We start from the raw sequence: 25,337 nt of genomic DNA, 5'->3' as shown, positions 1-25,337 counted from the left end.
GTATAGTATGATATATTATGTTACGTTAGGTTACATTATAAATGGAATAGCGGTCGTACAATATCATACGAATTAGAGGACGTATAGTATCACACATCTTAAGGCATTTACTCACAACTGCTTTGCGATCTTTTCGTTCGAATTCCGAAAGAATACAGATTCCGATTTTGACGCACTAAACCATTCACACCAAGTCCTATGAGTTTTTCACTCCACTTTTCAGAAACATTTGCAGAACGTCACCAACACTGCTGCGGTCATTCTCAGTGGCAATATGTTGTTCAAAGTGGCTAGAGAGGACACAGTAACGAGAGAAAAATCATATACTACTGGATTCGTTTTTTAGGATAGGCTATTCATTCTATACTGTAGGATGAATCATGAAAGGAGCATGGCTACGTTTTCATTCAGTTGCACCCCATTTAGTAAGAGAGGAAACACAAAACTGGCACCTGTCGTCATTCCTCACACATACAGTGGGGAAAAAAAGTATTTAGTCAGCCACCAATTGTGCAAGTTCTCCCACTTAAAAAGATGAGAGAGGCCTGTAAGTTTCATCATAGGTACACGTCAACTATGACAGACAAAATGAGAAAAGAAAATCCAGAAAATCACATTGTAGGATTTTTAATGAATTTATTTGCAAATTATGGTGGAAAATAAGTATTTGGTCAATAACAAAAGTTTCTCAATACTTTGTTATATACCCTTTGTTGGCAATGACACAGGTCAAACGTTTTCTGTAAGTCTTCACAAGGTTTTCACACACTGTTGCTGGTATTTTGGCCCATTCCTCCATGCAGATCTCCTCTAGAGCAGTGATGTTTTGGGGCTGTCGCTGGGCAACACGGACTTTCAACTCCCTCCAAAGATTTTCTATGGGGTTGAGATCTGGAGACTGGCTAGGCCACTCCAGGACCTTGAAATGCTTCTTGCGAAGCCACTCCTTCGTTGCCCGGGCGGTGTGTTTGGGATCATTGTCATGCTGAAAGACCCAGCCACGTTTCATCTTCAATGCCCTTGCTGATGGAAGGAGGTTTTCACTCAAAATCTCACGATACATTGCCCCATTCATTCTTTCCTTTACACGGATCAGTCGTCCTGGTCCCTTTGCAGAAAAACAGCCCCAAAGCATGATGTTTCCACCCCCATGCTTCACAGTAGGTATGGTGTTCTTTGGATGCAACTCAGCATTCTTTGTCCTCCAAACACGACGAGTTGAGTTTTTACCAAAAAGTTATATTTTGGTTTCATCTGACCATATGACATTCTCCCAATCCTCTTCTGGATCATCCAAATGCACTCTAGCAAACTTCAGACGGGCCTGGACATGTACTGGCTTAAGCAGGGGGACACGTCTTGCACTGCAGGATTTGAGTCCCTGGCGGCGTAGTGTGTTACTGATGGTAGGCTTTGTTACTTTGGTCCCAGCTCTCTGCAGGTCATTCACTAGGTCCCCCCGTGTGGTTCTGGGATTTTTGCTCACTGTTCTTGTGATAATTTTGACCCCACGGGGTGAGATCTTGCGTGGAGCCCCAGATCGAGGGAGATTATCAGTGGTCTTGTATGTCTTCCATTTCCTAATAATTGCTCCCACAGTTGATTTCTTCAAACCAAGCTGCTTACCTATTGCAGATTCAGTCTTCCCAGCCTGGTGCAGGTCTACAATTTTGTTTCTGGTGTCCTTTGACAGCTCTTTGGTCTTGGCCATAGTGGAGTTTGGAGTGTGACTGTTTGAGGTTGTGGACAGGTGTCTTTTATACTGATAACATGTTCAAACAGGTGCCATTAATACAGGTAACGAGTGGAGGACAGAGGAGCCTCTTAAAGAAGAAGTTACAGGTCTGTGAGAGCCAGAAATCTTGCTTGTTTGTAGGTGACCAAATACTTATTTTCCATCATAATTTGCAAATAAATTCATAAAAAATCCTACAATGTGATTTTCTGGATTTTTTTTTCTCAATTTGTCTGTCATAGTTGACGTGTACCTATGATGAAAATTACAGGCCTCTCTCATCTTTTTAAGTGGGAGAACTTGCACAATTGGTGGCTGACTAAATACTTTTTTCCCCCACTGTATATGCAGACCATCATCACACTTGCTGCTGCCTACAATTTTCTTTCGATCTGATTAAAGAGATGAAGTCTAGACAAGCTAGGCCTATTTTAGGAAACTTTCTGAATGGACATAGAGAATTAGCGAACTCATAAGCACACCCACCCACCTAAAATGGTCCATCAAAGCCGTGATATAGGCTATATGAAGATGAATTGACAAACATTTTTTTTAAAGAAACACATGCACGCAACTTGTCCATAGCAACTTGTCCATAGCCTAATGATCAGACATTACATTTTAGTGAAGCAATGGTTGGTTATTTTGACGCAACATTTTAATTTGATTGAGTGCTTTATCTAAATCAGTGCAACCACTTATTGATAAGGGGAAACTCCAGCGGATCCTTTTCTGTCTGTCTTTTAGGGTTGCCTATAGCACAGGTGGTCACCTAGTCTTTCTCTGAGACCAGGCTGCTTGTTGCGTCATAACAAAGGAGAATTACAAGGAGAATTTAAGGTGGTTAGGAGAACTAACAGCAAAGGTTAGAGATTTTACATAAAGGGTTAGGAGAACTAACAACAAAGGTTAGGATCATTGACATAGCAGGTTATGTGAATTGGGTTAAGGTTAGAATAAGGGTTAGGGCAGTGTTCCCCAAACTCAGTCCTGGGGACCCCAAGGGGTGCACATTTTGGTTTTTGCCCTAGCACTACACAGCTGTTTAAAACAATCAAAGCTTAATGATATAACGTGCACCCCTTGAGGTCCTCAGGGCCGAGTTTGGTTAACCCTGGGTTAGGGGAAGGGTTAGCTAAAATGTTAGTTGTCCCCAACGATACTCGAACATGCAACCTTTGGATTGCTAGACGGTCGCAGTACATGCCCAACCATCCTCCCCGACCAATCTCCCTACTTTTGTTTCTGTCTTAATTAACCATACCATAGTTGCATTTGTAAATGTAGCATAACATACTTATTGGAGGCGCAAACATTTACATAAAATATAAAACGTCTGTCCAGTGAGTCCAGTCTGGTTTTAATGTGTCTTCTGTTACATAAAAAAAAAGGTTTAAATCAATGTGAACATGTCTGATTGGACTTGATCAATTTTTTGCCTCAGACGAGAAAGGCTTGGAAGCTACTACACGCTTTCAGAGAGGAGGGAATGGCATTCCATTTCTTTGTTGCTTTGAATGAGAAGGTAGATTGGGCAAGAGTGGTGGACCTTTTGGGGATGGTTGTCAAAGATCCTCAGGGGTTGAGGTGCTACATTGTGTGTTATCATGAACAGCAGACAGATCTGAGTACAGAATTAAGTTATCCAAACTGAACATCAATTCACCATACTCACCCCTGCACTCACTGCCTCGTCGACTGGGGCTTGGGGACCAGCGATTATGGCCCAGACATCTGTGCATATGTTTGGGGTAAGGGTAATAACCATCAGGACAGTGGTACAACAGCTCACTGCCCACATTTAGTCCATTTGAGTGACTGTACTCCCCTCCTCGAATGGACATGCCATCAGTACTGCAGACAGAAACCCCAGATGAGACTACTGAGAGACAGAGAGAGAGCGAGAGAGCGAGAGAGCGAGAGAGAGAGGGAGACATGAGGGTGTGTGCGTGTGTAATTGGCAGAAGTGTGCAAGATAGTTTGAACATAGCATTAATATAGGTACAGCATAAAGACAAGTATCTATGGCTCTGTACAGGTCTGAGGCAAAGCTAGGGTTCAGAAAAAAACAACTGTCACTCTTTTGCTTTTACTAATAGTCATATACACACTATTGTTATAGCTTTATTTTCTATCAAAGTATGATTATATTGCTCAACACGTTAAGGAGTCACACAGCCTATCATAAATATGAACATACACCAGGGACTTACCACTGCAGACAAGGCAGAGAATTAAGGAGCATATCAAAGTCAAGCATATTTCAGGTCTCATCTTTGTGTCTTAAGAGTTGCAGTAGTTGATGAGACAAGGTTTAGAGTTGAGTATTTGGGAATGTGCGGTATTTGTGGGCATACATATGGAGCCTGAGCTTTTATGCTGAGAATCGAAAAGGTAGCAAACACTGTTATTTCAATAATATGGTCACTGTTTAACTAGGCTACTGTTATGCATACACGGCAATAAACTTTACTTTGGCTCGGACCCAACACTCCTGGATTTGCTTTTACGGTAAAAGGAGAGCTCTGAGACAAGGTAATGACCCATAGTTATTTGCCAACATAGTATCCCAGGTATGCATCAGTGAAGAAGATATTGATTCAAATATTTTCTTAATTCATGTCTTTATCTTGCTGACAAGAAAAAGCCAGTGGTTTGCTAAAGGGTGTGTGGATTTTTGTTTGAGCAAGTATGTGGGTAGCCTCTCGCCAACTAGCCAGATCAGTTTGTGCATTAGCCAACTCCTAAGAGATGGCTAAAGCACACAGACCACCTGGCTTCCAGTAATGTTAGTCTATCAGATATACATTCTTGTTCGGTCCCCTATACCTCGGGCAAGCTGAGGCAAAAGACACTATACAATCATGAGTAATGTAAGGATTTCTACCTTTCTCTACCTTTTCGCTCTAAATCATTTTGTTCCTTTCTAGTTAATAATAATTGTATTTATATAGTGCTTTTCAAAACAAGTAACAGTGCTTCACATCATAAAACAAAATAAGTAATAAAGACAGGAGAAAGGAGAATGAAAAAGATAGCTCATTAAAATTATACACTGAAATCATACATTAAGTGTCTTCAGCTGTTGGAATAAAAAAAGTGTTTTTGCATCTGGCTGCTGAAGACTTCCAATTGTAGTACTCTTGACAGACAAAACATTTAATCTATGTGTGGATCAAATGAAAACTTCTCTGTTGAGCTTACTTTAAAAGTGAGATAAGAGAGCTGGCCTGATCCATGAACTAGTTTAAAAACAACCAATGTCAAAATAACACAAGGGACAGTTTTCTGTTTATTGCACAAATCTTACATGTTTCCAACTGAACCGGTAGAACACAATATTAGGCAGCACTGGGATAAATCATTGATCAAAAGCCTAAAGATGTATACAATAACAAATAAAAATAGCCAGCTGGATAGTCTGAATACGGCTGTTACCAAACAGTCAAGATCGTGAAAGGAGAAAATTGTAAATTGATAATGAGAAGGAACCAAACTTGATTCATTGTTTAACTGAATCCTACCGATATACTGTAACAATTGGGGATATAATGTATAGAAGAAAAAACTAAAGCCATCCTTGTATCTTCATTTTAAAAGTACTTTGTCCTCATATATAATATAAACCTCTGCATCAATACCAATCAAACATTGCTAAAGATGACTTCTTTACAGTTTTAATATATGTACATAAATTAATCAAACTTCTATAATTCTCATACAAAAAGAGAAAAAGCTGGATTTTATCGCTCTAAAAACAAAAACTGGCAAGCAGATCAATCCTTCCTCCTCCTGTCCCCCAGGAAGGTCTGACAGGGCAGATGGCCTAAAATACAGATTGAGGAATGGCTTCTGAAAGCCCACAAAGAGAGCCAAACAGCAGTCTCTACATCTGGGCCGTATCCACAAAGCATCTAAGAGTAAGAGTGCTGATCCAGGATCAGTTTTAGATCATAATGAATAAGATCATATGGACAGATCTTAGATCAGCACTGCTACTCAGATGCTTTGTGGATACGGGCCCTAATCTCCAGAGAAATCCCCGCTTCTCCATTACGGAGTCTGATCTCTGGCAGAGACTGACAGCTGGCATGAGCCGTGGATGTAGGTAGCAGGACTTGAGGCTTACGTCCTTCTCATCAGGGTTCCTCAAACAGAAAAGTGAGAATCCTTTTGGATGTACAGTATATATCCATTATGCAATGAGACCATCCAGGTGTTCCTCAGCAGCCCTCCAGCTCAATGACGTGTACTCTGAGAAAGAAGATGGCTTAAGGCTCGCACAGACTACGACTTTAGCCATTTTATGCCACGATTTTGTCGTCCCAGACAAAATATCCACGTCGTGGTCAAATTCTTAGGTCGTAAACAATTGTCGGACATCTTGGCTCGTTCAGTGTGACAGGGTCTATGTCTTCGACAAAGTTCTAGCAATGTCAGAAATGTTGAGCCTTTATCGTGTAGTGTGGCTGGTTTTACGACCAATAGGAACACGGCCGACACTGATTATGCACACAATAAATCAGATTAATATAATAGTTCGATTTAAACATTTACATGCTTTGCAAGAAGAACGATTTCCCTAATAATCTTGTTTACATGACATCTGAAATCAGGCTACCTGATGGGACTTTGATAAATGAACAAAAATCCCCAATCAAAATAAAAGTTATACCCCAAAGACCATGTTATTTTTGGGAAGCCTATTTGATTCTGAGTTCGGACATATATACGTTTGTATGCGAAAACTATTTCTAAGATGCATACTTTAATTGTCTCCGAACTCGCTTGGGAGACTTGCGCTGCTGGTGCTGGCACATGCACAGATCAAATACACTGCTGCAGCTGACATAGCCAATCGCAGAATGTGATGACAGAACTGAAGCAAATTGTACAATCTGGCCAGGTTGATATCAAGATTTTAATTTGGTAACATCGCACAGTGTGACATGTAATAATCGTAAAATACAGATTGACGTACAGCGTGGGAAGGCCTTTAGGGAGGTAGAGGCTGAGGCCTTTATGGAGGTAAAGGCTTAGGTCAGGGTGCTCATCCAGGAGGATTGTAAAGGAGAAGGAGGGAGGGGGTTGGTGGAAGCAGAGGGAATCTTTCAGCTGGAGCTGTTTAAGACACTCCTGCTAAGTGCAAATCCCAAACTAAACTAGTCAAATATCTGTCTCGTTTTACAAGAATACACCTTTATTTTGCTGAGGTGTTCTGGGGAGCCAATGTAGCCAATGTTTCATTACAATGCATGGTTGGCCCCCCAGTGCACACTTTGTCTAAGAAACTCAAACCACACATCCCTGATTAAAGTGCACTCAGTAGCGTGGGAGGTGGGGGGGGGGGGCAAGGCATTGGGCTGAGGGATGTGAAAAAAAACACAGCAGAATATAAGGGATGCAGTCACCAGGTATGAGCCATCTGCAAGCTAAGCTGATTGACCACATGCTGATGTTCTGAGGCTAACCTAGAGAGGTTGTTATGGGGCTCTGGTTTGGCCCTTGCAAAAAATCTATGGAGTGAATCACATTTGAGGGTTGATTAAAAGGTCGGAGGGTACATTTCATTCATCTCCTTTCTGCCTCCTCTCCTCAAATCCCCTGACAGAAAAGTAGAGGGGAAAGAGAGCGGGGTAACGTGTGCACTGCAGATGATGGGTAACTGATTGTGAGATGTGATGTTGAAGTGTTAATGTTCTCTGGCTTGGCAGAGCATATGTATGTGTGTAGATGTGTCTAACTGGTTGTGTAACGATGTGAGCACTTGTCAGCCTCCCTCGAATACAGGTTAGATCAAAATCAGGGTTGAGAGTGTTTGTATAAGCCCCCTCCCCTCAGACTGTGCATGAACAAAACTATCTACAATTCACTCCGTCTGATTAGAAGTGAGGTTTTGTGTGTCTCAGTCTATCCTACAGTCACCCTCCCTCCCTCCCTCCGTTGTTTGTATGTCTGTGTGTGAATACCTTTTTACTGTTACTTCATGGTCTCTCAGTGTTCATGTGTGTGCCAGTGTGTCGATAGTGCCTGCGTATATGCATCAATACTAGGGCAATGCAGAGTGTGTGTGTGGCTTGTATATCTCCTTGGCTCAGGAGGACATGCACTGGACGTGGTCCGGCCCTCCATTCTCTTCATCAGAGGAATCTGGAGAGCTCCATGACTCATCAGTGTCTCCCTCTGCACCCTCCCGACGTGTCTAGGAAAGGGAGAGAGAGGAAAAAAGAGAGGGAAAGAAATAAAGAGGGAGAAAGAGAGAGCGAGACAGAGAATGCACAACACGAAAGTCACTGTAGTTACTACTGGAGAGAAAGATGTACTGGTTTGATTACTGCAATAGAGACGAGACGTGGTGGGTGGTGTAGAGGAGCGTTGAATGTAAGAGCTCAAACTCTTCTCTCTCCCCGTCTCAGCCACTGACCTCCAACCAGAGTGTAGGCACATTATATTTTTCTTGTGACATGTTCTAAGGTTTACCTTAGTGGTTTGTCATCCTTAATACTTTTTAAGTGTGTAAACTGCATAAGCTTTGAATTTGGCTTTGGTGTTGAATGATCTAACACCATTATAAAAATTAAAAACAATCCCTTGTGATCCTACTGGTGATAATGTTTCAGTCCCCTTGCTAATTGAGTGAAAACCTCCCTCGCCGAGACGACAGTAGACTGAGTCATAATTTAAATTTGGACCCTTGTAGTAGGTGATAACCTGTGACTTTCGGTACCTTTCTCTTTGAATTAGGTGTACAATTTTGTTTTACCCAATTAATATTCAGTGTCCGCTGGTATTGCTAATGGTTTTCTGATAGTAAAATGACTCCGCTCAACCTCCATCGCACATACTAGTGTCACTTGACCTTGAGCCATAATTTTGATTTATACTTACATGAGGTGAAAATCTATAACTACTGTGTCTGAAAGTGCCCTGCTCTTTAAGTTCGGCGTACTGATTTTGTTTCGTGACCATATTAGCATCACTAGTGATCAAAGCCTATGCATGACAGGGTACACAACCTCCACTTGAGGTGAAGGGGGAGAACGAAAGAGGGAACATTTTTCCCTGTCATACCCCAGGTCCATAACCCATCTGGAAAGTTAGGGGGCGTTAAAGCTCACCTGGTTAATAACACTCTCTTTTCCCAGGCTGTATGAGTAGACTTTTAGTTAACACTAATCTCTGCGCATACCATATGAGTCTAATTTCCCTTTTTGATTTCAGCCATCTAATTGACTGAAACTCACTTAAAGTGATTTCTTACTGTCACCCAATATAACTGGTGCACACCTTTTCCAGGGCCATAAAGCCCTTTGTATTTACAGTACATACCCAATGTTGAACCAGTCATCATTTTGAGTGTGTATTTCCCAGAGCCAACAAGCTCTTTTATGTGTACATGCAACTCTTGCAGAGGTATAGCTTCTCAGGAACGACTTATAATACACTGCTCAAGAGTCCATTTGCCAGATGACACAAGATGTCCCTAAAGAGGCAAAAGCTGCATAGTTTGCTGCCAATTTTAACCAGTTACAGCCCCTTTACAAAGCAACAGAAAGAGTTGCAGCGGGGTGACCTGCATTTTAGGTAGTCTCAGAAACCTATTGGTTAAGCATAAAACAATTAATGGTTGTGTGTTATAATCTTTTAATCTTGTTTGTAAAACTCGAGGGTAAGTTCCTCATAGTCAACCAGCATTCAAAGTTCACTCTGTTAGAATTGGTCGAGGGAGGACCAATGATGTATATAAACCCTGGATTGCTGATGCTGTATTGAAGCTACTGGTCGGCCATATTGGCAATCCCTAGTAGGAGCAGTCCTCCAAAGGAAAGAATGAAGTTCCACAGTATTTCAATTAATCGTTGAGGACAAAATTACATCTAATTTTTTTTGGTTGTAGTGAGGACAGTAACATTAGTATTCTAAAAAAAATACTTTTAGGAACTTTTTTTATTTTTTCTATGTTTAGCTCACATAATATATTTTAAAAGTATGCATTAAGGTGTCTGTAATAGAATAAGCGTGTCAAAAACTAATGTAAACATTAATAAATGCATTTCTATAGCTTCCAAAATATTATTTTTTACAATTCAGGAGTGCCAAGATGGCTGTCCTGTGGCTTCAATACAGCGCCCCTGTCAGTCATTTATACACATCATTGGTTAGGACCCATGACTATGCCCAGGTACAGATCGTAAACATGTGCGTGAATTCACTGAAGGAATTCAGAACCAATGCAGTGACTCCAATTCATGTCAACTCTGAGGCGAGAGATCGGTTTTCTAGTAAGTGTGAGGGATTAGCCCTTCTCCTTTCTAGACATTGAACAAACCGCTTCCACGGTTTTCCGCTAAACCCCTAATTGATGACACCTTTATCTACCGGCCTAAACCTGTCCTCCTTAATGTAGATTTTGGGCAGAATGATACACCTGTTTACCACCCTTATTTCTTTAGGACCACTACCCTCTTCACCTCTTACAACCAAGAACCCATTTTAGTGTTGCTCATAGATGACAACCCAAAATCAACCATGAGTTCTAAGTATCTTGAATATGATTTTTTTGGGAGACACTTGAAACCCTACCTCTTTAAGGAATACCTGGAATAGTATAACAGTAATCCATCTCCCCCCCTCCTTAAAGAAATATAAATAAATATATATTCTGTAGCCTATCACATTAGTACATCATTTTGCCTTCATAATCTCTTATTCATTCATCCTGTACATTCAATGCTTTACCTGATTATTTCTAAATAAATCTTAGTTTCATAAAATATCTACTGTCTCCAAAAATGCCATGTCATTTTAAGAACTGAATTGCATTCAGAATGATAAGTTAACTGTAACTATTTTTATAGTTTCTTGTTGACTTTATAGCAAGTGGTGCCCCGTTAATAATTTCATAGTAATAAGCTTACACTAGAGCCCGACTGATTTATCGGTTGACTGATATTAAAATTGGCCGATATTAGCCTTTTACCAATGTATTTGTGTCGACGTTTAAAAAATCGACTGAAAAGGACCAATAAGACATGGAGAAAACACTTATAGAATTCAACATTATTTTTTTGCATTTCATTATTTGTCCAGGAGAGGGCACTCTTTTAATAGCTATAAGGCTATCATGCCTTGAAGCCCTACAGCAAGACAGGACACTATCAGCCAACGCAACTACACCAGTCAGAGAGGAGAGTGAACTACTGTGAACTAACTGTTACTGCTTCTACAATCAGTGCTGAGTAGATAGAAGCTTGTCAGCTCAATAAACTGCCAAAAATGAGCACTGGCCATATACTGTTACGTGACATGTCATAGTAGGGTGTTGGCGTCGTGACAAACATTGGAAGCTATGCCCAAATGTAAAGCAAGTGCCGTGCTAACAACACTCAATTCTGTGGTCATGTTAACATTACAGCCCTTTAGTGAAGCCTGTGAAATCTGGTGTGTTATATTTGCTCTTTGCAAAGGATATTCCTCAAGCGCTGTCATTCAAATGTTTCCAGAGACAAAACAAATTATAATAACAGGTTACAAAGCAGCGCTTGATTGATTTTTTCCCTTTCAAGTGACAACAGAATTACTGCCCTACAATTGATGAAAACATACTGTAGCTAAACACCCATACATTGAAAATGTGTCCTATGTCGTGGTTTTCCAGCAGGCTAGCATGAGGCAGCTCAGTCTTCACAGGCTCATTTTTTGCTGGAATCAGTGCAGTTCATCCTCCTTTCACTAGAGTAACAGTTTTTCCATTAAAAAAAAAAAATAATCCTATTTTTGGTGCTACAAGATGATTATTATTTTTTCTTCATTCCAGCTATATTCATAAAAAGATATCGGTTATCTGTAAATATTTTAACTAAAATCGGATCCAGAAACCCCATTTCGGTTGGGTTCTAGGATACACACTCCCTTACAGTGTTATGGTGTGTGCCACTCACCCTCTGGGACCGTCTGTTTCTCATGTGTCTCATCAGGAACCACAGGAGCTGTGTGTCGTACTGGTCTCCATGTCGAACAGTGTCCTCGTCACGCTCACGCTTGTTCTTCTTCATCACCTGAACGACCACAACACCAGTCACATCAAAACAGCTTTGGTATGCAGTATCCAAGACTATATGCCGTGGGATGTTTGGGATATTAGTGATATGTTGAGGTTTGTGTGTGTGGAATCAATGGTATGAACAACCGTACATCTTTGAGGCCCTTGAGCCCTGTGGGGTTCTCGGCAGTGGGGGCCCAAAGTTTAACATCATGATCCAGACCACTGGTGGCCAGACCTGGGAGGTGAGGGTGGGGCTCCAGGCAGTTCACCTAGGAGAAGAGGTTGAGATAGAATCAAGTGACAGACAGATGAGTGAGCATAAAACTGTGAAACTTATGCTGTACAATTTCGTTTGAGGGTTTTACTTGTGCCTGCCCATTATCTCAAGCCATTTCCTTTGACCATCATACATCTTCCCACCCACCATCCCACCCTCTCACCACTCCTCCTCTGTCTCCCTCCATGAACTGGACTATGCGAGCTGAGACCTTGTCCCACAGGTAGATGTGTCCACAATCACTGCCACTGACCACAAACTCACTGCTAGGCCCATAGAAGTTAACCCCCTTCACTGTGAGATGGAAAAATAGAGGAGGGAGAGGAGGGAAAGAGAGAGAGAGAGTATTATACTAGAAGTACAAGTTATAACATTACTTTAATTTTGTTTGAGCTATTGACCAAATCTGACATGTTAAATAAAACTATTTTTGAGAGGGAATTGATCCATGATCCTTTTTTACTATTATTGAGAATTATTTTGTTACTTATTTATTGTAATTTATTTAACTAGTGTTTGTGTTACTTATAATTGACTAGTTCATAATCATTAATTCCCCCTTTTGACCCAGTACCTGTAGCATTGTTGCGATGGCCCTTGTATCGCCTGCAGTAATCTGCACCGTCACTGTGGCTGGAGTCAAACAAATAGATGTCCTCATCGTTGTAACTAGTCAGGAGCTCTGAAGAGACACAGGCAGGCAGACAGACAGACATGGGGCGCATTCAGCAGGATGCAACATTTTGGAACGTAAAGATAGGCTATGTAGAACAAACGTGCCTCTCATATGTCAAATAAGGAATCACCTAAGCTCTATTCATGACATTTCTATCTGCACCGTTAGAGAAGGTTAGGCAACTGAACGTGGCTCTGTTCACTGATGGGGAGGACAAACATGAGGACAGTCATAACAGCAAGAGCCAGAGGAACTCCGACTTCTGAATAAAAGTGTGCTTGAGTCCTTGTGTTATACCTGTGCCATCGTGACTGTACAGTAAGCAGGTAATGTTAGTTTTGGACTCGCTGGACACCAGGTGAGATGGACAGAACTTCTTCAGTACGCCATTATTATCATTCTCATTTATCTTCCTCTGATCATAGATCCTACAGAGATAGAAGGTGAGGAGAGGTAAGAGAGAATCCCAGACAATGCACGTTCCACTTCCTCTGCTTTACGGACACAAAAGAGGGATTTTTAGTCTAACCTGACATACTGATCTCTCCCTCCCACAGCAAAGTGGTGTGTGTTGACAGGGTTCACAAAGATGGTGTACAACCCCACTTTCTTATCCCCCTCCTTCACCACCACCAGTTTACTGAGAGAAAGGGAAAAGAGGAAACAAATAGTAGAAAAAGGGTTAAAAGGCTGTTATGTTCTACATTGGGACTGAAGTTTTTCCCGGTCTGGTCACGGTCAGGAAAACGAATGGCCTTAGTACAGTAACGTCCAGGCGATCTTGCAGTAATGGCGTTAACACTTGCATGTCAGACAGACGTGATGTCACTCACTTGGCAGGCCGGTCGAGGCGCAGGTCGATGCCAAACACCACGGCATCCTCCCCAGCCGACAGAAAACAGCAGGGAGAGTCTGGCTCCAGGGCCAGCTGACACACACAGAGTAAACACAACACACTTAAATCAACTCAGCTCGCAGCTAAAAAAAAAGGCTTAGGACGTCTGCATCTTAAATGACAATCCATTCCCCACAGTATGGAAGAAAGGGTGTGGTTTGAGACGCCGCCAAAGTCAGGCTAGTAGGACCAGTGGCCAGACTCATCTCTAATACACCCACACTCCTGAGGTATACACACTGTCTCCATACCTTGTGTGCTGCCCCTTTATGCTGAGCCACTCTCTTGGTGTTCTTGCAGCGTTGCATAGCAGAGAGCTCAGCCACTCTGATCTGACCGTCCCGGGCACACATGGCCAGAGTTGAATCTCCACTGTGGGGAAGAAACTTTGCCTTTGGAGGAAGAAAGGTACAGTTGAAGTCAGAAGTTTACATACACCTTAGCCAAATACATTTAAACTCAGTTTTTCACAATTCCTGACATTTAATCCTAGTAAAAATGCCCTGTCTTAGGTCAGTTAGGATCACCACTTTATTTTAAGAATGTGAAATGTCAGAATTATAGTAGAGAGAATTATTTATTTAAGCTTTTATTTCTTTCATCACATTCCCAGTGAGTCAGAAGTTTACATACACTCAATTAGTATTTGATAGCATTGCCTTTAAATTGTTTAACTTGGGTCAAACGTTTCGGGTAGCCTTCCACAAGCTTCCCACAATAAGTTGGGTGAATTTTGGCCCATTCCTCCTGACAGAGCTGGTGTAACTGAGTCAGGTTTGTAGGCCTCTTGCTCTCACACGCCTTTTCAGTTCTGCCCACACATTTTCTATAGGATTGAGGTCAGGGCTTTGTGATGGCCACTCCAATACCTTGACTTTGTTGTCCTTAAGCCATTTTGCCACAACTTTGTCCATTTGGAAGACCCATTTGTGACCAAGCTTTAACTTCCTGACTGATATCTTGAGATGTTGCTTCAATATATCCACATAATTTTCCTTCCTCATGATGCCATCTATTTTGTGAAGTGCACCAGTCCCTCCTGCAGCAAAGCACCCCCACAGCATGATGCTGCCACCCCCGTGCTTCACGGTTGGGATGGTGTTCTTTGGCTTGCAAGCTTCCCCCTTTTTCCTCCAAACATAACGATGGTCATTGTGGCCAAACAGTTCTATTTTTGTTTCATCAGTCCAGAGGACATTTCTCCAAAAAGTATGATCTTTGTTCCCATGTGCAGTTGCAAACCGTAGTCACAAGGTCCTTTGCTGTTGTTCTGGTATTGAATTGCACTTTTCACACCAAAGTATGTTCATCTCTAGGAGTCAGAACGCATCTCCTTCCTGAGCAGTATGACAGCTGCGTGGTCCCATGGTGTTTATACTTGCGTACTATTGTTTGTACAGATGAACGTGGTACCTTCAGGCATTTGGAATTTGCTCCCAAGGATGAACCAGACTTGTGGAGGTCTACAATTTATTTTCTGAGGTCTTGGCTGATTTCTTTTGATTTTCCCATGATGTCAAGCAAAGAGGCACTGAGGTTGAAGGTAGGCCTTGAAATACATCCACAGGTACACCTCCAATTGACTCAAATGATGTCAATTAGCCTATCAGAAACTTCTAAAGCCATGACATCATTTTCTGTAATTTTCCAAGATGTTTAAAGGCACAGTCAACTTAGTGTATGTAAACTTCTGACCCACTGGAATTGTGATACTGTACTTATAAGTAAAATAATCTGTCTGTAAACAATTATTGGAAAAATTACTTGTGTCATGCACAACCGACTTGCCAAAATTATAGTTTGTTAAAAATACATTTGTGGAGTGGTTGAAAAACAAGTTTTAATGACTCCAACCTAAGTGTATGTAAACTTCCGACTTCAACTGTACGTTTCAACATCTCTCAAAGGTCCTATTTCTAGCTTTCCTTTCACATTTTTCACATGGTTTCTCAATGGTTGTCAACAACACCGGAAGTGTTCCCCTCCTTTCTATAGTCTCAACCAGCCTGATTGTGTTCTCCTCCTCACCTGAAAGACATTGCTCTTATGCCCGCTGTCAAACTCCAGCTCAGCCCGACGACGTGCCCAGTCCCACACCACAACCCGTAGGTCATCACTGCCAGAGGCCAAGCGTGTGCCTGAGGGGTTGAAGTGCAGGGTGTTCACACAGCCGGTGTGTCTCTCCAGGCGCCCTTGTAGCTCCAGCCTCTGGACCAGCCCCCGCGCGCCACACACACGCCTCACAAACTGGTGCGAGCCCCGGCCAATCTCCCTCAACAGCAGGGAGGGCACCGCCCGCCATGATGGCCTGCTGAGATCACGCAGCTCCGCCCCCAGCCACACGTCCAAGGCCTGCTCGTCCTCTTCCTCTTCTTGGTCTTCCTCCTCATCATCATCATCCTCCTCTTCAGAGCTGGAGGAGTGGTGAGCGGTGCCACCGCTCGGGCGGTTCCTCTTTCTGGCGGCCCTCTTTCCTGCATCTCTCTCCTTCACTCTCTCTCTTCTACCCCCCTCACCATCTCGCTCCCCTTCCTCGTTCAGGGAGTAGAGGCCGCTGCCGTCCATGTCTTCTTCCTCCTCTCCCTCGCCAGGCACCCTCTCACCCTCTGCATCTGGCGTTGGCTTGTCCTTAGCACTGTCTCCTGCCTCTTTGGGAGCTGAGGGAAACATGAGGACAAGAGGAAGTTGTCACACATTGAGTAAAAAGAGCTACTGTCAAGAAGTGGGGAGGAAATGTATCCACTGTAAAACAAATAGTTTGTAGAGTGTATAATGTCAACGTTATGATGTCCTGTGTGTTGTGGCTACATGTTGGACTATGACAGCAACAGTACTCTTATACTGCACTGGTTTGAGTCCATGATTACCTGCTTGAGAGCCAGACTGTCTCTCTGGTTTGAGTCTATGATTACCTGCTTGAGAGCCAGACTGTCCCTCTGGATTGAGTCTATGATCACCTGCTTGAGAGCCAGACTGTCCCTCTGTGGCCGTGGAAGCATCTCCCTCCCCACGCTGGTCCTCTCCTGGATCTGGCTCCTCGGACCCACCTGACAAACACACAGAGATGACCACACATTCACATTAGTCTAGTTCTGGTAGTGTGGCTTACTAGTAGTAGTTCCACAACAGTGTATGTTCGTATTCCCAGTCGGCCAACAGTGAGGCCTGTGTGATCCGTGAGGCCTATGTGATCCCTCACCGTTAAGCACACTGGATTTACCATCTGCCTCCGCCATCCTGATTCTCTCTTCCTGTGGACAGGAGGAGAGCCTGGAATGAAACCGAGGCAGGGTCAAATTAATTAGACTGCCAGCTGCTTTTGAAGACTCCTAATAATATATATATTGCCAATAATTGCAATATGTCCAAACAACTGACTGGCAAGGTAGCAAGACATGTCACTCAAGACAGCTAGTTGGCTAGCTGTGACTGATGAACGAATTATGTTCTCAAGTCACGGTACGATTGGAAATCTTGCAAACTAGCTAGCATATCAGCAACTAAATTAAATCGAGTGCACACTAACAAATGAAACTAGCTGCCAGTCTCTAGTTAGCTAGTATAGGACTTGCAGCCAGTAGTTTGGAGTTGGAGTAAGTTAGGTAGCTAACGTTAGCTGTCAAACTAATCTTAGCTAGCTGCTGCAGCAACACTAATATTTAACAAAACAGCTGACAGGCCACCATGTCCATTCTGCTGTAGAGATAACGTTAACTACCTATTCGGTTGATTGATTAGATTAGCAAATTTACACATTTTGGTACATTTAGTTCAACGTTGTTCAGGAGTTTGACCAATTTCACGCTAGTTACATTAAGTAAACAGCAATGGCTGGCATGCTAGCTAAAGCTGTTACCTCTTAACTACAAGTCGTAGGCCCGACGAGCGTAGCTAGTTAGCTACAGTACGTATTTTGTTCTAATCTTCGGTGCAGATTTATTGTCTTCAACCTACTAAACTACTTAGCTAGATCTTCCACCTTGGATAGAAAACCTTGGAGTTAAAACACACGACATGAGAAGTGCGTGTATAAAGAGAGTGAAATTAAAGACGATGTGCGCTCACTAGTGTGTGCTAACTCTGTTTATGTTTTGACGGTTCAGCTTCTGTTTTTCCATCATTCCTTTTCCGGCGAAGGATTTCTTTCACCGGAAATGTGGGTCTGTGTATTAATAATGTACCCGTGTCATCTAATGTAAATATTGTAAATATGTATATTATGTCTTTGCTGTAATCGATCGTATTTTTGCCTACAAATAACAACAAAAAGTGAAGTTAGGTGAAAATTGTTTCCCACCTGTACGACACTCAAAATGGCATCATTATACGCATGATTGATTGATCCACATACCAATTATACCCTATCAATTATTATATTATATATCAATTATTAAGCAGGTAGCTTAGTGGTTAAGAGCGTTGTGCCAGTAACCGAAAGGTCGCTGGTTCTAATCCCTGAGCCGACTAGGTGAAAAATCTGTCAATGTGCCCTTGAGCAAGGCACTTAACCCTAATTGCGCCTGTAAATCGCTCTGGATAAGAGCGTCTGCTAAATGACTTAAATGTAATAACTCAGAAAAGCTTTCGTTCCTTTAACAGTCTAAAGAGGCGGAGAAGATTAAGGGGATTCGATTCATCCCGCCCCGGCGCTAGGGTGGGCGTAGTTTGTATTGGGTGAAAAGTGATTGCGTTCTGGAACTGGTGTGGTGACACTGCTGGTTTCTCTGTAACTAATGGCATCTACGGTTGTGGCTGAAGTGACTTTACATAACAGGTTAGGAGAACTAACGCAGCAGGTTAGGATAATTAACTTAGCAGGATAGGATAATTATATTAAGGTTAGGAAAACCTACAGTCCCCTGTAGCTCAGTTGGTAGAGCATGGCGCTTGCAACGCCAGGGTTGTGGGTTCGTTTCCCACGGGGGGCCAGTATGAAAATGTATGCACTCACTAACTGTAAGTCACTCTGGATAAGAGCGTCAGCTAATTGACTAAAATGAAAAGAGTTAGGCTTAGCTAAAATGCTACAGTTGTCCCAGACGCGAAAACTAAACTCAGCAAAAAAAGAAACGTCCCTTTTTCAGGACCCTGTCTGTCAAAGATGATTCGTAAAATTCCAAATAACTTCACAGATCTTCATTATAAAGGGTTTAAACACTGTTTCCCATGCTTGTTCGATGAACCATAAACAATTAATGAACATGCACCTGTGGAACGGTCTTAACAGCTTACAGATGGTATGGCAATTAAGGTCACAGTTATGAAAACTTAGGACACTAAAGAGGCCTTTCCACTGACTCTGAAAAACACCAAAAGAAAGATGCCCAGGGTCCCTGCTCATCTGCGTGAACGTGCCTTAGGCATGCTGCAAGGAGGCATGAGGACTGCAGATGTGGCCAGGGCAATAAATTGCAATGTCCGTACTGTGAAACGCCTAAGACAGCGCTGCAGGGAGACAGGACGGACAGCTGATTGTCCTCGCAGTGACAGACCACGTGTAACAACTCCTGCACAGGATCGGTACATCCGAACAGGATGGCAACAACAACTGCCCAAGTTACACCAGGAACGCACAATCCCTCCATCAGTGCTCAGACTGTCCGCAATAGGCTGAGAGAGGCTGGACTGAGTGCTTGTAGGCCTGTTGTAAGGCAGGTCCTCACCAGACATCACCGGCAACAACGTCGCCTATGGGCACAAACCCACCGCCGCTTGACCAGACAGGACTGGCAAAAAGTGCTCTTCACTGACGAGTCGCGGTTTTGTCTCACTAGGGGTGATGGTCGGATTCGCGTTTATCGCCGAAGGAATGAGCATTACACCGAGGCCTGTACTCTGGAGCGGGATCGATTTGGAGGTGGAGGGTCCGTCATGGTCTGGGGCGGTGTGTCACAGCATCATCGGACTGAGCTTGTTGTCATTGCAGGCAATCTCAACGCTGTGTGTTACAGGGAAGACATCCTCCTCCCTCATGCGGTACCCTTCCTGCAGGCTCATCCTGACATGACCCTCCAGCATGACAATGCCACCAGCCATACTGCTTATTCTGTGCGTGATTTCCTGCAAGACAGGAATGTCAGTGTTCTGCCATGGCCAGCGAAGAGCCCGGATCTCAATCCCATTGAGCAAGTCTGGGACATGTTAGATCGGAGGGTGAGGGCTAGGGCCATTCCCCCCAGAAATGTCTGGGAACTTGCAGGTGCCTTGGTGGAAGAGTGGGGTAACATCTCACAGCAAGAACGGGCAAATCTGGTGCAGTCCATGAGGAGGAGATGTACTGCAGTACTTAATGCAGCTGGTGGCCACAACAGATACTGACTGTTACTCTTGATTTTGACCCCCCCTAAATTCAAAGTGCTGGAGTACAGAGCCAAAAATACAAAACATGAGTCACTGTCCCAATACTTTTGGAGCTCAGTCATTAAACACGGGTCACTTCAATAATGTTTACAAACTGTTTTACCACTTTATATGTATATACTGTATTCTAGTCATGGCTCATCCTATATAGCTACTGCTGCATACATCTTTTCTATTCATATACTGTCCATACACACCATTCACATATATATACAGTACCAGTCAAAAGTTTTATAACACCTACTCATTCAAGGGTTTTTCTTAATTTGTACTATTTTTTACATTGTAGAATAATAGTGAAGACATCAAAACTATGAAATAACACATATGGAATCATGTAGTAACCAAAAAAGTGTTCAACAAATCAAAATATACAGTGGGGGAAAAAAGTATTTAGTCAGCCACCAATTGTGCAAGTTCTCCCACTTAAAAAGATGAGAGAGGCCTGTAATTTTCATCATAGGTACACGTCAACTATGACAGACAAATTCAGAAAAAAAATCCAGAAAATCACATTGTAGGATTTTTAATGAATTTATTTGCAAATTATGGCGGAAAATAAGTATTTGGTCACCTACAAACAAGCAAGATTTCTGGCTCTCACAGACCTGTAACTTCTTCTTTAAGAGGCTCCTCTGTCCTCCACTCGTTACCTGTATTAATGGCACCTGTTTGAACTTGTTATCAGTATAAAAGACACCTGTCCACAACCTCAAACAGTTACACTCCAAACTCCACTATGGCCAAGACCAAAGAGCTGTCAAAGGACACCAGAAACAAAATTGTAGACCTGCACCAGGCTGGGAAGACTGAATCTGCAATAGGTAAGCAGCTTGGTTTGAAGAAATCACCTGTGGGAGCAATTATTAGGAAATGGAAGACATACAAGACCACTGATAATCTCCCTCGATCTGGGGCTCCACGCAAGATCTCACCCCGTGGGGTAACAAAGCCTACCATCAGTAACACACTACGCCGCCAGGGACTCAAATCCTGCAGTGCCAGACGTGTCCCCCTGCTTAAGCCAGTACATGTCCAGGCCCGTCTGAAGTTTGCTAGAGTACATTTGGATGATCCAGAAGAGGATTGGGAGAATGTCATATGGTCAGATGAAACCAAAATATAACTTTTTGGTAAAAACTCAACTCGTCGTGTTTGGAGGACAAAGAATGCTGAGTTGCATCCAAAGAACACCATACCTACTGTGAAGCATGGGGGTGGAAACATCATGCTTTGGGGCTGTTTTTCTGCAAAGGGACCAGGACGACTGATCTGTGTAAAGGAAAGAATGAATGGGGCCATGTATCGTGAGATTTTGAGTGAAAATCTCCTTCCATCAGCCAGGGCATTGAAGATGAAACGTGGCTGGGTCTTTCAGCATGACAATGATCCCAAACACACCGCCCGGGCAACGAAGGAGTGGCTTCGTAAGAAGCATTTCAAGGTCCTGGAGTGGCCTAGCCTGTCTCCAGATTTCAACCCCATAGAAAATCTTTGGAGGGAGTTGAAAGTCCATGTTGCCCAGCGACAGCCCCAATACATCACTGCTCTAGAGGAGATCTGCATGGAGGAATGGGCCAAAATACCAGCAACAGTGTGTGAAAACCTTGTGAAGACTTACAGAAAACGTTTGACCTGTGCCATTGCCAACAAAGGGTATATAACAAAGTATTGAGAAACTTTTGTTATTGACCTGTCACGGTTTCGGCCGAGGCTGCCTCTCTCCCTTGTTCGGGCAGGTTTCGGCGTTCGTCGTCTCCGGAATTCTAGCTGCCACCGTTGTATGTTCTATGTTTCCTGTTTGATTAGTTTTGTCTGTTAGCCACACCTGTCTTGTGTTATGTCTCATTAAGCACCCTATTTAGTTTCCTTGTTGTTAGTGTAGTGTTGTGTGTAATTGTTTTGTGTCAGGTGTTTGTGCGTTCCCGTGTTTCGGTACGCCAGTTGCTATTTAGCTTCCTCCTCGATTGAGGAGAGTTTTTGCGCCCTGTGTTGTGCGCTCGTGTTTGACGCCTGTGTGCGTCTGTTTGGCCTCTGGCCGTTTTTGGATTATTTTGCACTCTCTAGTAAAGTCTTGTTGGACTGTACATCTGCTTCTGCGCCTGATTCCACACCACACCATTTCTAACATCGTGACAGAATTACACACCAGACATGGAATCAGCAGGAGCCGAAGCAGCCCCGACGAGACTGGAGGCCCAGGTTCGGGAACAACAGGACCAGATACAGCAGATGGGGACCGCCCTGCAGGAGGTGATCACCACGCTCCGAGGCTGGGGAGCGCCTCCACCACCTCCCTCCCTGCCAGCACCATCGGCCAGTCCGCCCATTCCAGCGCCAGAACCCCGAGGAATCCGACTCTCTCTCCCGAGGGCCTACGACGGAACCGCGGCTGGGTGTCAGGGATTCCTCCTCCAGGTGGAGCTGTACCTGGCCACCGTACACCCGGCACCCTCGGGGCATGAGAGCGTGTCCGCCCTGATCTCCTGCCTGTCCGGGAAGGCGTTGGAATGGGCCAACGCGGAGTGGAGGAAGATCGACGCCGAGACTATCACCTACAACGAGTTCTCCCGCCGCTTCAGGGCGGTGTTTGACCATCCCCCGGAGGGGAAAGCGGCGGGGGAGTGTCTGGTCTTCCTCCGGCAGGGGAGGAGGAGTGCCCAAGAATTCGCTCTCGAATTCCGTACTCTAGCGGCAGATGCAGGGTGGAATGAGCGGGCCCTCGTCGATCTATACAGATGTAGCCTACGAGAGGACGTCCGTCGGGAGCTGGCTTGTAGGGACACCAGTCTCTCTTTCGACCAGCTGGTCGACATGTCCATCAGGCTGGATAACCTATTGGCTACCCGCGGACGTCCTGAGGGGGGTCCGTCCATTTCACCCTCCAGCGCCTCCGAGCCGTGTCCTATGGAGCTCGGGGGCGCTGGCTCTAGAGAGAGGAGGAGTCGGTTGGTTAGGGGGTCCATCCACTGCACCAACTGTGGTCGGGGAGGACACACCGCGGCTAGGTGCTGGGGATGGCCTCCTAGGGAGGATGACGACAGGTCCCGCACTGGGGATTCCCTCCAGGTGAGTAGGCGCTCCACTCACCCAGAGCTCACTGTTGCCCATTTTTGTATGCCTGTGCGTTTTCCACAGGTAGCACCTCATTCCCAGCATAAGGCGCTGGTAGATTCAGGCGCGGCTGGGAATTTTATTGATAAAAAGTTTTGTTTAGCGTTAGGGATTCCCCTTATTCCTGTTGATGTTCCTTTCCCCGTTCATGCCCTAGATAGTCGTCCGTTGGGTACGGGCTTAATCAGGGAGGTCACGGCGCCACTTAGGATGTGTGCGCAGGGGGATCATCAGGAGATGATTCAGCTGTTCCTGATTGACTCTCCTGCGTATCCGGTGGTGCTGGGCATGCCCTGGTTGAGTACCCATAACCCAGCTATTTCGTGGCAGGAGAGGGCTCTGATGGAGTGGTCTGCTCAGTGTGTGGGTAGATGTTTGGGCGTTTCCGTAGGGGCTACCTCGGTGGAGAGTCCAAACCAGGTGCCCGCATTGCACGTTCCCCCTGAGTATGGGGATTTGGCTATTGCGTTTAGTAAGGCGAGGGCGACGCGGTTGCCGCCCCATAGGCAGGGAGATTGTGCGATAGACCTCCAGGCAGGAGCTGCGCTCCCACGGAGCCATGTGTATCCTCTGTCTCAGGAGGAGAAGAAAGCTATGGAGATTTACATAGACGAATCTCTGAGACAAGGATACATACGGCCTTCCACTTCCCCCGCGTCCTCGAGTTTCTTTTTTGTGAAGAAAAAGGATGGTGGTTTGCGCCCGTGCATCGATTACCGTGGTCTCAATCAGATTACGGTGAAGTACAGTTATCCACTCCCGCTGATTGCGACCATGACTGAGTCGTTGCATGGGGCGCGTTTCTTCACTAAATTAGATCTCAGGAGCGCGTACAACTTGGTGCGCATCAGGGAGGGTGATGAATGGAAGACAGCCTTTAGTACCACCTCGGGCCATTACGAGTATCTGGTCATGCCATACGGGTTGATGAACGCTCCGTCAGTTTTCCAATCATTCGTGGATGAGATCTTCAGGGACATGCAGGGGCAGGGGGTGGTTGTGTACATTGATGACATTCTCGTGTACTCGCCTACCCGTGTCGAGCATGTGGCCCTGGTGCGTAGAGTGTTGCGGAGGCTGGTGGAGCACGACCTGTATGTGAAGGCAGAGAAGTGTCTGTTTTTCCAGGAGTCGGTCTCCTTTTTGGGGTATCAGTTGTCTGCGTCAGGGGTGAAGATGGAGGTAGACCGGGTGTCGGCCGTGCGTAATTGGTAAACACCAACCACTGTGAAGGAGGTGCAGCAGTTTTTGGGGTTTGCAAATTACTACAGGAGGTTTATCCGGGGTTTTGGACAGGTGGCAGCTCCCATCACGTCTCTTTTGAAGGGGGGTCCGGTGCGTCTGCAGTGGTCGGCCGAGGCGGACAGGGCGTTTGGGAGGCTGAAGGACCTGTTTACCTCGGCCCCGGTGCTGGCGCATCCGGATCCCTCTTTGCCGTTCCAGGTAGAGGTGGACGCGTCAGAGGCCGGTTTAGGAGCCGTGCTTTCACAACGGTCTGGCGCGCCACCTAAACTCCGCCCCTGTGCTTTTTATTCTAAGAAGCTCAGTCCGGCGGAGCGGAACTATGACGTAGGGGACAGGGAGCTGTTAGCCGTGGTACAGGCTCTAAAGGTGTGGAGGCACTGGCTTGAGGGGGCTCAACACCCTTTCCTCATTTTGACGGACCACCGTAACCTGGAGTACATCCGGGCGGCGAGGAGGCTGAACCCTCGCCAGGCAAGATGGAGTATGTTCTTGACCAGGTTTACTTTTAAGATCACGTTCATCCCTGGGTCACAGAATGGTAAGGCAGATGCGCTGTCTCGGCGGTATGACACGGAGGAGAGGTCCGTGGAGCCCACTCCCATACTGCCTGAGTCGTGTCTGGTGGCACCGGTAGTGTGGGAGGTCGATGCTGAACTCGAGCGGGCGTTACGCACCGACCCTAGTCCACCACAGTGCCCGGAGGGTCGGAAGTACGTTCCGCTCGAGGTTCGGGATCGATTGATCTATTGGGCTCACACGTCACCCTCCTCTGGACATCCGGGTATCGGCCGGACAGTGCACTGTCTTAGTGCCAAGTACTGGTGGCCCACGTTGGCAAGGGATGTGAGGGTTTATGTTTCCTCCTGCTCGGTGTGCGCCCAGTGTAAGGCGCCTAGACATCTGCCTAGGGGTAAGTTGCTACCCCTGCCCGTTCCACAACGACCATGGTCCCACCTCTCTGTGGACTTTATAACAGACCTTCCCCTCTCC

At 44.8% G+C, this 25,337-nt stretch overlaps 2 protein-coding genes across 6 annotated transcripts in view; both read right to left on the bottom strand.

Annotated features, from left to right (window-relative positions):
- The window catches only part of LOC311098948 (complement factor B-like), a 39,078-nt gene extending 34,966 nt beyond the window's left edge, over positions 1-4,112 (bottom strand). Inside the window, exons 1-2 of one of the 2 annotated variants that reach the window (XM_084139505.1) lie at positions 3,949-4,112; positions 3,411-3,617 (exon numbers count right to left, since the gene is read on the bottom strand). In XM_084139505.1, coding sequence (XP_083995631.1) covers positions 3,411-3,617; positions 3,949-4,009 — 268 coding nt within the window. In that variant the 5' untranslated portion in view covers positions 4,010-4,112. The remainder of the gene's footprint in view (positions 1-3,410; positions 3,618-3,948) is intronic. The other variant, XM_084139506.1, reaches the window with a different exon arrangement.
- An 897-nt stretch (positions 4,113-5,009) lies between these two features.
- On the bottom strand, positions 5,010-17,747 carry LOC311098949 (DDB1- and CUL4-associated factor 8-like). 4 transcript variants are annotated; one of them, XM_084139509.1, is made up of 13 exons: positions 17,485-17,747; positions 16,828-16,898; positions 16,541-16,675; positions 15,657-16,285; positions 13,880-14,020; positions 13,567-13,661; positions 13,263-13,373; positions 13,031-13,161; positions 12,632-12,739; positions 12,221-12,351; positions 11,930-12,049; positions 11,677-11,793; positions 5,010-7,937 (listed from the first exon to the last, which is right to left on the bottom strand). In XM_084139509.1, exons 2-13 carry the CDS (start codon positions 16,862-16,864, stop codon positions 7,830-7,832), a joined length of 1,863 nt encoding a protein of 620 aa, XP_083995635.1. In that variant the 5' UTR covers positions 16,865-16,898; positions 17,485-17,747; the 3' UTR covers positions 5,010-7,829. The 4 variants fall into 4 exon arrangements, with proteins under 4 accessions (XP_083995635.1, XP_083995636.1, XP_083995633.1 ...); XM_084139510.1 differs by having other exon boundaries at positions 16,586-16,675; positions 17,485-17,736; XM_084139507.1 differs by having other exon boundaries at positions 16,496-16,675; positions 17,485-17,686.
- Positions 17,748-25,337: the final 7,590 nt, after the last annotated feature.

The sequence above is a fragment of the Coregonus lavaretus genome (genome assembly GCF_964263955.1).
Source record: "Coregonus lavaretus genome assembly, chromosome: 23".
NCBI lineage: Eukaryota > Metazoa > Chordata > Actinopteri > Salmoniformes > Salmonidae > Coregonus > Coregonus lavaretus.
This window is presented reverse-complemented; position numbering and strand designations above follow the sequence as displayed.